Below are 10,070 nucleotides of genomic sequence, written 5' to 3'. Positions count from 1 at the left end.
GTGGGAATCTTGAGGAGTAGTCGGAGAAGAAGAACGAGGCGCAGGCGTAGGAGCCGCTTCCGAGGCGAAGGAGAGGGTGCTGACCCCGAGGCACGAACCGCCATAAACGTCTCCTCTCTCTTTGTCTCCGTGGGCGACGAGGTGGATGATGCCGCTGTCGGTTCCATGGATCGCGTCCGCTACAAATCGCGCGGGCCCCTGCGCGCGCCTCCCTTCGTCTCGCGGGCGCGTCGCTAGTACTGTACTTCTAGTACGCGCCGCGCGCGTCGCGGGCCGGGCGGGCGCTAGCGGCTGAGGCTCCGGGACTTCTTCGTCGGCGGCGCCGCGTCCTCCTCCTCCTCGGCGTCGGCGTCGGCCGGCGGCGGCGCGTCGTCGCTCGGCGCGCGGACGTCGAGCACGAGGCGCTCGTTGCGCACGGTGAAGTGGGCGACGTCGCCCGACTTGAGCCCGCCGCTGAGGATCGCGCGCGAGAGCGGCGTCTCCAGGCTCTTGGTCACGAGGCGCTTGAGGGGCCGCGCGCCGTAGGCCGCGTCGAAGCCCGACCTGCGCGGAACTCGAATCTTCGACCCGACCTCAACGTGCGCGTAATCGACCGGTTCGACGCGAGCTCTTCGGCCGCGCTTCGAGAAATCGACGAGAGGACTCGATTCGTCCAAAAATCAGCCGAATCGACGTCGATGTGGCCGAGCTCGAGCATTTCACAGTCTGGTCGGGACGTCCCGAACCGGCGGTCGATGTCCGCGCGGAGCCCGGCGTCGCGAGGTGCTCGACGGCGCCCGCGTCGAGCACGAGGCCCGCGGCGTGGGACGCGTTGAGCCGCTTCGCCACGGCGTTGACCTCCAGCTCCACGATGTCCGCGAGCATGGACTTGCGGAGCGGGTTGAAGACGACGATCTCGTCGAGGCGGTTGAGGAACTCGGGCCGGAATTTCGCGCGCATCGCGTCGAGCACCTGGCGCTTGATCTCCGAGAGCTCCGCGGCGCCGCCGGCGTCGTCGCCGTCGGCCGCGTCCGCCGCCGCGAAGTCCGCGACGCTCTCGAGGATGAGCTGCGAGCCGACGTTCGACCTGTGTGGAAACCAACCACTGGTTTGGGACCTCCCGACCAAACTTGGAAATTCTCTAGCTCGGTCAAATCGAAGTCGACTCGGCTGATTTTTGGACGCATCGATTGCTCTCATCGAGTTCTCGAAGCACAGCCAAAAGGCTTGCGTCGAAACGGTCGCACATGCGCACATTGAAGTCGGGTTGAAGATTTGGTTTCCACACAGCGTTCGACGTGAAGAGGACGATCGCGTCGCGGAAGTTCACCGTCAGCCCCTGGCCGTCCGTGAGGATGCCGTCGTCCAGGAGCTGGAGGAAGGTGTCGAAGACGTCGGGGTGGGCCTTCTCCATCTCGTCGAAGAGGAGCACGCAGTAGGGCCGGTTCCGCACCTGTGCCGAATTCAACCGCCGGTTTGGGCGGTCCTGACCACACTTGAGAATTCTCTAGCTCGGTCACATCGACGTCGATTCGGCTGACTGTTGGACGAACCGATTGCGGTCGTCGAGTTCTCGAAGCGAAGCCAAAAAGGTTGCGTCGAAACGGTCGCGTACGCGCACGTTGAAGTCGGGTCGAAGATTCGAATGCCGCGCGGTTCCGCGCGGCCTCCGTGAGCTGGCCGCCCTGGTCGTAGCCGACGTAGCCCGGCGGCGCGCCGAGGAGGCGGCTCACGGTGTGCTTCTCGGAGAACTCGGACATGTCGAAGCGCACGAGGGCGTCGGCGTCGTCGAAGACCTCCGCCGCGAGCGTCTTCGCGAGCTCCGTCTTGCCGACGCCCGTCGGCCCGAGGAACGCGAACGCGGCGATGGGCTTCGACGGGTCGCCGAGCCCCGCCTTGGACCGGCGCACGGCGTCGGCGACGAGCGCGCAGGCGTCGGGCTGGCCGACGACACGCGCCGCGAGCGTCGCCTCGAGGTCGAGGAGCTTCTGCCGCTCCGTCGACACGAGCCGCGCCGCGGACACGCCCGTCCACGCGGCGACGACGGCGGCGATGTCGTCGGGCGTCACCGTGTCGCGCGCGACCATGGACCCCTTGTCCTGGTCCAGCGCGTCCTCGATGGCCGCGAGCTTCCGCTCGAGCTCGGGGATGGCCGTGTAGCGGACCTGTGTGGAAATCAAATCTTCAAACTCGACTTCAATGTGAGCGTATTCGAATGTTTTGACACGAGCACTTCCGCTGTGCTTCGAGAACTCGATGAGAGCAATCGATTCGTCCAAAAATCAGCCGAATCGACGTCGATTTGACCGAGATAGAGAGTTCTGAAGTTTGGCCCCGACGTCCCAGCTCACTGGTTGATTTCCACACAGTAGCGGACCTCGGCGCCCTTCTCGAACTCCATGCGCTCCTCGAACTGCTCCGCCTCCTTGAGCTTGTCGGCGATCTGCTGCTTCACGTCGCCGACGCCGCCGACGGACGACTTCTGGAGCTCCCACGTGGCCACGAGCTGCCGCTGGAGCGCCTCGAGCTCCGCGAGCCGCGCGTCGATCTCCGCGACGCGCTGCGACGCGTCCTCGATGGGGTTCGCCGTCGCGATGGACGACGACGTCAAACTCACCTTCTCCATCTCCAGCTCCACGACCTCGCGGTCCGCGGCGTCGAGCGCCGGCGGGCGGCTCGTGACCTCGTTGTTGAGCTTGGCCGCGGCCTCGTCGACGACGTCGATGGCCTTGTCCGGCATGAAGCGGCCGGAGACGTAGCGGTCGCTGAGGCGCGCGGCGGCGACGAGGGCCGAGTCGAGGACGCGGATGCCGTGGTGGAGCTCGTACTTGGGCTTGAGGCCGCGCAGGATCGACACCGTCGCCTCGACGTCCGGTTCCGCGATGACGACCTTCTGGAAGCGCCGCTCCAAAGCCTTGTCGCTCTCGATGTGCTGGCGGTACTCGGCGACCGTCGTCGCCCCGACGCAGCGCAGCTCGCCGCGGGCGAGCGCCGGCTTGAGCAGGTTCGACGCGTCCATCGCGCCGCCGCCGCCGGACGCGCCGGCCCCGACGACGGTGTGGATCTCGTCGATGAACAGGATGATGTTGCCCGCGGCGGTCTCGACCTCGTCGATGACGGCCTTCAAGCGCTCCTCGAACTCGCCGCGGTACTTGGCGCCGGCGATGAGCAGGCCCATGTCTAAACTCACGATCGTCCGGCCCTTCAGCGCTTCCGGCACGTTGCCGTCGACGACGCGCTGGGCCAGGCCCTCGGCGATGGCCGTCTTGCCGACGCCGGGCTCGCCGACGAGGCACGCGTTGTTCTTCGTGCGCCGGCTCAGGATCTGGATCGCGCGCTTGATCTCGTCGTCGCGGCCGATGACCGGGTCGAGCTTGCCCGCCTTGGCGAGCGCCTGGGCAGCAAAAGAGAGATTCAACGTCGCTTCAACGTGAGTGTTCCGCGCGCGCGCGTTCCGGAAAAAGCATCCACGCGTCGAGGCCGTTCCGAGAGATGATCGCTCGTCCAAAAATCAGCCGAAACGAGTGGAAAACGGCCGAGAAAGGAGCCTTTGAAGTTGGGCATGTCGCTCTCTTTTGCCGCCCTGGCGAGCGCCGTGAGGTCCTTGCCGTAGGTGTTGAGCGCGTCCATGCTCGCCTCCGGCGTGCGCGACTGGACCGTCGACTCGCCGCGGAGCTTCTTCACGGCGGTCCGCAGCGTCGCCGCGTTGCAGCCCGCCTTCTCGAAGAGCTCGCCGCACGCCTGCGGCGTATGGAGCGCGAGGCCGACGATCTCGTTGCTCACGTAGGCGTCCTTGAACTCCTTGCTGAGCTTCAGCGCGTCGCCGATGGCGGCCTCCGTGCGCGGGCCGAAGCGCGGCTGGGCCCCGTCGACCCGCGGCAGGCCGGAGAGCTTCTCGTCCGCGAGGCGCCGGAGCACCCGCTCGTCCGCGGGCGGCTCGCAGAGCCGCAGCGCGCGGTTCAGCAGCCCGTTCGAGTCCTGCTTGAGCATGGCCACGAGCAGGTCCTCGGGCTCGACGACGCCGCCCTTGCGCGCCGTGGCGCCGGCGCCCGACGCCTCGAGCGCCGACCAGGCCTTCTCCGTGAACTGCTCCGCCCGGATCTCCCCGAGGTTCATGGCCACGGGCCGCGACGCGCGCGCGGCGCGCGGCGCGGGAAGGCATCGATGGCGCGGCGACGTGAAGGCCGAAGCCGCGGCGCAGAGGATGAGCGTGCTTGCACCTAGTCTCGCCATCGTCTCGCCCTTTGGCGTCGATGGAAGGTTGAAGCACGTTCTCAAAACGCGCGCCGGGGTCCGCGACTCCGCAGGGTCCCGAGGCGCCGCCGCGCCCTAGGCATCGACACCCTCACGTGACGTGACCTTCTCCGCTGCGACGGTTAGTCGGAGGCCTCGTGCCGCCGGCTAGCTCGTCGCCGAGGTACTCCTCGAACCCCCCTGGGTGAGCGCTCTACACGCGCGCGCATGGGCCCCGCCGGCGGTTCGACCTCTTAGACGCGCGCCGAGCGTAGGAAGCCCTAGGCGGGCTGGGCCGCGATGACGGCGACGGAGTCGTCGGGCGACCACGCGCGCGGCGCCGAAATCTTGTCGCGGGGGTTGAGGACGAGGTCCGCGCCGTCGAGGAGCGTGCCGATGGCGACGTCGCCGTGGTCCAAGGCGGCGACGGCGACGTCGCGGAACGTCGCGATCGCGCCGGGCGCGACGTACTTGGTCGCGGGCACAATGAGGAGCGAGGGCCCGGCCGCGTCGAGGAGCGTGTCGAGGATCGGCGACACCTCCGCGCGCTCGGAGACCATGGCGACGATGCGCGCGACGAGCTCGTGGCTCGCGACGAAGTCGCAGTCCGCGAGGCCGCTCGACCGCACGTTGCGCTGGAGCGAGATGTCGCGGAGCTCCGTGACGACCGCGCACGCGCCGCCGCGGCCGGCGCCGGGCAGCGGCAGCGACGGCGTGCGGTCGTTCGCGAGCGACGACGTCGACGACCGGCTGAGCTGCGCGTCGAGGGGCTCGCCGTCGCCGCCGAGGCGGCGGCCGCGGGACCCGCGCGACGCCGAAGAAACCCGCTCCTCGAGGGGCTCGCCGTCGCCGGGACCCGGCGACGCGCGGCGCCCGCGGCCCCGCGACGTCCAGGACCGCGACGACACCTGCTCCTCGAGGGGCTCGCCGTCGTGGCGGCCCGCGTGCCTCGGCCCCCGGCGCTGGACGTCGCGCACGAGCACGAGCGTCGCGAGCGCGAGGCTGTCGGCGTGGTGCGGGTCCTCGGTGCCCTGGTCGCTCAGGATCAGCACCGCGTCGCAGGTGTCGAGGGGCAACCGCTCCAAAGCCGCGCGGGAGACGACCGTGTCGACGACGTGGCGCAGGCTCAGGCGCCGGAGCGGGCCCCGGCGGCCCCGGCCGTCCGCGACCATCTGCTCGTCGCGGTCGCGGATCGGGAGCGGCGCCGCGATGGTCAGCTGGGACCCCGGCGGCGCGACCTCGTCGAGGTAGGCGACCATGTCCGCGATGTCGTTGCGCCAGCCGAGGAAGAGGTAGTGCTGCGGGTCGGACGACCCGACGAGGCTGCACGTCCGCGCGCTCGGCGTCGACGAGCCGCCCGCGGGCGACTCCGCGCGCGCTTTCGGCGCCGAGCGCGGCGCGGGCGCCTCCCGGAGACCGTAGGTGTCGTCGTCCTCGGCGATGACGATGACCTCGTCGCCCTCGCGAATGGTCGCGTCGACCGCGTCGAGCTCGATGGCGCCGTCGCGACGCCGCAGGCCCACAGCGACGGCGCCCTCGAGCAGGTCGCCCTCGACCAGCTCGCGGAACGTCTTCCCGACGAGGGCCGGCCAGTGGCGCAGGTAGAACTCGTCGCCCTCGAAGCCCAGCAGCTCCTGGAGCACGGACGCGAGGAGCGGCTGGCGCGCGCAGTTGATCATCATGCGGCCGATGGCGTCGTTCGCGACGACGCACTCGATGGGGTGGCGGCTCACGAGGCGCACGTTCTCCGCGTTGTCGACGTCGCGGACCTCGGCGACGACGTGGCCCCGGAGCTTCGGGAACGCGGACAGCGCGAGCACGGCGCGCATGACCTTGGCGTCGGACTCGTCGGCGCCGACGTCGTGGTCCGCCAGGACGACGACGCACTTGGCCGTGGGCGCGGAGACGCGCCTCAAGTCGCCGACGCGGAGCGGCGACCCGCGCCGCGCGACCGTCGCCGTCGTCGCGACGTTTTTCGCGCGCCGCGCCGCGTCGGACTCGGAGAAGTCGACGGCCTTCGTGAGGTCCGCGATGGGGATGCGATCCGTGAGCACGACGACGGCGCCGCCGCCCTCGCTCTCGTTCGCGAGGGCGACCTGCGCGATCAGCGGCCGCAGGTTCTCGCTGTAGCCGAGCACGAGCGTGTGGTCCTGCTCGACGACGGCGGAGTTGCCGAGCTTCAACGCCTCGACGCGCGCGCCCATGACCTCCGACGTCACGGAGACGACGAAGCCGAAGATGACGAGGCCCACGACGGTCATGACGAAGCCCACGGCGGTGGCCGCCGCGCCGGTGACGCCCGCGTGCGCGGCCGGGTCCGCGACGAAGAGCCACGACGCGAAGAGCGCGTCCTCCCAGTCGTCGCCGGTGGCCGCGGCGTAGGCGAGGCTCCCCGCGAGCACGAAGCCCACGGACGCCGCGAGGAGCGTCAACGGGATGCCGCTCGCCGTCGTCGCCCACCACTGCTCCGCGCGGTACGTGACGACGTCGCGGAGCGTCGCGGTGGTCACGCCCGACTCGCGGAACGCGGCGAGGTCGCGCTCGCAGGCCGCGACGTTCTTCCTCGCGCGCCAGGCGCCGTAGGCCGCGGCCGCGGCGACGGCGACGCGGAGCGGCCGCCACCCCGCCGCGCCGTCGGGGGCGCCGGCGCCGGGCGCCTCGACGCCCGCGGCGGCGAGGGCCGACCGCAAAGCCCGGACCTCGGCCCGGAGGGACGCCTCGTCGCCCCCCCCGACGCCCTGGCCGACGCGCCAGGCCACGGCGGCGGCGACGGCGGCGACGACCACGGAAGAACGCGAGGCCATGGCTCCGGGGGGGTAATTCGGGCGGGCGACGGTGCGATGGGGCGTCGGCGACGGCACAGGCGCTTCACGTCCGCGCGTCCGGCGCGGGCCCGACGAGATCCTCTGAGCGCGCCGAGGCACTCGACTCGCGATCCTTGTGGCAGCGCGCGATGAGCACTGTTGAGCGAGCCGCGAGTCGTCGAGGCCTCGAGTCCGAGCTGACGACCCATCAACATGGTGGCAGCTCCGAGACGGACCACGCTGGCGCTCCTCTGCGCCGCCGCTGCCGCGTTCCGGCCCGCGGCCGCGCCGCGGCCGACGAGCTGCCTCGGCGCGTCGCGGCGCGACGTCGCCGGCCTCGCGTCCATTCCGGCGCTGGCGCTCGCCGGGCCGGCCTGGGCGCTCAACCCCATGACGGACAAGGGCAACAAGAACAGCCGCTACGCGCAGGAGGCCTACGAGGAGGCGCCGTCCTACCTCAGCGAGCCCACGGCCGAGTTCAAGCAGGCCGAGAAGGAGCGCGCGGCGTTCCGGGCCAAGCAGGGCGCGTACAAGAAGAAGTTCGACGAGAGCCTGCTCCTCTTCTCCGGCGCGGCCGACGACGCGACGCGCGTCACGGCCCTCAACACCATGGGCAAGCTCATCGTCAAGGAGCAGGGCCTGCCCAGCGGCCTGAAGCTCACGGACCTCATCACGTTCTCGCGCCGCGTGAAGGCCAAGGCGAAGCAGATCGGCGGCTGGGACACGCCCGTGGAGATCGCCTACATGGACATGATCCGCTCCGTCAAGAAGGCCGAGAACCCGAACCAGAAGGAGGACGGCTTCTTATGATCGGACGAGGCCGGCCGCGTAAGACTCTTCGGACTCCGCGCGACCGCGGGACGCGCGGCGCCCGGACTCCGCCGTCGGCCGCACCCCGACACATGTGCAGTAACATATCCCGCCGGCGGGATATGTTAAAGGCCGCTTCAACTTGGACTTCAACCTCAAACCTTGCACTTCAACATGGACCTCAACACCGCCGCTTGCCCTTCAAAAGGGCCCGAGACGCTCCTCGCGGAGCGCGCGGCGGCCGCGGCGTTGCGCGGCGACCTCGTCGACCTCGCCGGCGACGGCGCGGGCGCCGCGGCCGCAGCCCGCCGCCGCCGCCGCGCCGCCGCCGAGCTCCGACGACGAGCTCGCCGCCTCCGCGCCGCCGCCGAACGGCTGGCTCGGCGCGAAGCGGGGCAAGTGCGCGCACCCCTGCTGCGGCAACGCGATGATCGGCCCGTGCCGCGCGTGCAAACGGTCCTACTGCTCGCGCGAGTGCGAGTTCGCCCCCTTCGCGCACGGCGAGCGGCGCTGCCCGGGCATCATCGACGTCGCAAAGTGTCAAGGATAATCCACCCAGATAAAGCACGGGGCGCAGCTAAAGCTTCGGCGAACGAGAATCAAATTAGGCTCAACACAGTCTATGACGAGATCCAGCCTTATTTTACAAAAGGAAAGTCTAAAAATTTCGACACACGGACACCACTGGAGACCAGAAGCGGAGAGGGAGAAGCGCGCGGTCATGGACAAGGCCTCCGAGGACCTCTTCGAGGCCGTCGACGCAAGCGAGGAGGTGGAAGAGGAGGAAGAGGAGTAAGAGGACGACGCGAAGCTCAAGACCGCGGCGCCGCTCATGCTCCGGAATTTAGAGCTCGCCATGCGCAAGCGCAAGCCCGAGGAGAACCAGGGCATCTCGGCCTTCGCGCGGGGCGCGCGCGGCGGCGAGGGCCTCGTGCGCAAGGACGAGACCGTCGCCGACGACCGCGGCTTCGGCATGCGCGAGATGATGGCCGACGTCGCGGAGTTCAAGGCGGCGCGGCTGCGCAAGAACCGCGAGTACGAGGGGCTCGTCAAGGAGAAGGAGATCCGGGGCATGGACAAGGTCAAGTGGGCGCCGAACGCGCAGAACCGCGCGCTCGACGACCTGCTGGAGAGCTTCGACAAGGCCGCGCCCGACGTGCCAAAAACGCCCGACATCGGCGATTTGACGGCGCCGTCCGCGCGCGCGGGCAACCTCCGGCCGCCGAGCCGCGGCGCGTCGACGCCGGGCTCGGGCTCGAGCCGGCCGCCGACGGGCGGCTCGAGCCGGCCGAACTCGCGCGGCGACAACGCGCGCATCCGCGAGCTCCGCAAAGCGTCCCGCGCCGCCAACTTCGCCGCCACGCTCCGCGCGGGCGTCGACAGCCAGGGCGCGTTCCGGTAAGCCACGGCTGACTTTGTTTTTAAGGCGGAGAGCGCGTGGGCGCGGGGCGTGGCGACCGCATTTTGATGAAGCCAGCGCTGCCGGTTTGGATGAAGTTTTGAATTCCCACCTAATGCTTTCGTGCCCACTAAAGTTTCCTCCTCGCAGTGGGGGACCGCCCACTGCGCGGGAGTGCTCGACACAAGCACGGTACCCTCATAGTTTTCGCCGGTCTTCCCGGACCATCGGTGGCCCTCCGTCGAAGCCTACCGTGCTTTTCCTTCCGTAGTTGCCTTCATTTCTCTACGCTGCAGACTTCAGCGTCGAGCGAGCCAGGTGATGCGCGGCCAATCGTATCCAGGATAGGTCGCGGAGATTGTTGATGAATGCCGCGGTGACTGCATTGAATTCAGGCGTACTCCCTACCGATGATGCGGCGGCTGCCCTTGGTGGTCGCCGTCTTGTGCGCGACCGCGCGCGTCGGGGCTGCGCGGGCTGCCCTTTCGGAGAAGGCGGGCTGTCGCGATGATCCGACATGGCACAAGCATGGGGAACCGACGCTCGACTGCCGCAGCGTCTCCTCGACGCGCCACTGCTCCGGCTGGAAGAGCAGCGCTGGGATCGTCGCGAGCGTCGCCTGCCCGGGGAGGTGTCGCGCGGGCTGCGGCGCGCGACGGAGGCTCGAGGACTACGACGACTACTCGACGGACGACAACACTAGTGAAGTCCGATGCTCAGGTTTTAAACCCAGGTCTTTTGGTCTGATTCCCAGGTTTGATGCTTTTCCAGGTCTTTTTGAGTATGAAACCCAGGTCTTTTGGAGGTCCATTTTTTTTATTATCCCCCCTATATAAATTACAGAT

General features: G+C 69.2%; 2 protein-coding genes across 2 annotated transcripts in view; one reads left to right on the top strand and one right to left on the bottom strand.

Annotated features, from left to right (window-relative positions):
- Positions 1-226: 226 nt before the first annotated feature.
- On the bottom strand, positions 227-7,129 carry AURANDRAFT_71636 (hypothetical protein; the record flags this gene model as incomplete). Its single annotated transcript, XM_009038681.1, has 7 exons — positions 227-543; positions 755-1,066; positions 1,278-1,432; positions 1,644-2,144; positions 2,357-3,373; positions 3,502-4,221; positions 4,518-7,129. The coding sequence occupies 7 exons, from the start codon at positions 7,014-7,016 to the stop codon at positions 285-287; spliced, it is 5,463 nt and encodes a 1,820-aa protein (XP_009036929.1).
- A 1,529-nt stretch (positions 7,130-8,658) lies between these two features.
- Positions 8,659-10,070, top strand: part of AURANDRAFT_64178 (hypothetical protein) — a gene marked incomplete at both ends in the record, with an annotated part of 12,438 nt that continues 11,026 nt past the window's right edge. The window contains 3 exons of the mRNA XM_009038854.1: positions 8,659-9,224; positions 9,959-9,979; positions 10,020-10,030. Of these exons, the coding sequence (XP_009037102.1) occupies positions 8,659-9,224; positions 9,959-9,979; positions 10,020-10,030 (598 nt within the window). The remainder of the gene's footprint in view (positions 9,225-9,958; positions 9,980-10,019; positions 10,031-10,070) is intronic.

This window comes from Aureococcus anophagefferens (genome assembly GCF_000186865.1).
Source record: "Aureococcus anophagefferens unplaced genomic scaffold AURANscaffold_9, whole genome shotgun sequence".
Taxonomy (NCBI): Eukaryota; class Pelagophyceae; order Pelagomonadales; family Pelagomonadaceae; genus Aureococcus; species Aureococcus anophagefferens.
This window is presented reverse-complemented; position numbering and strand designations above follow the sequence as displayed.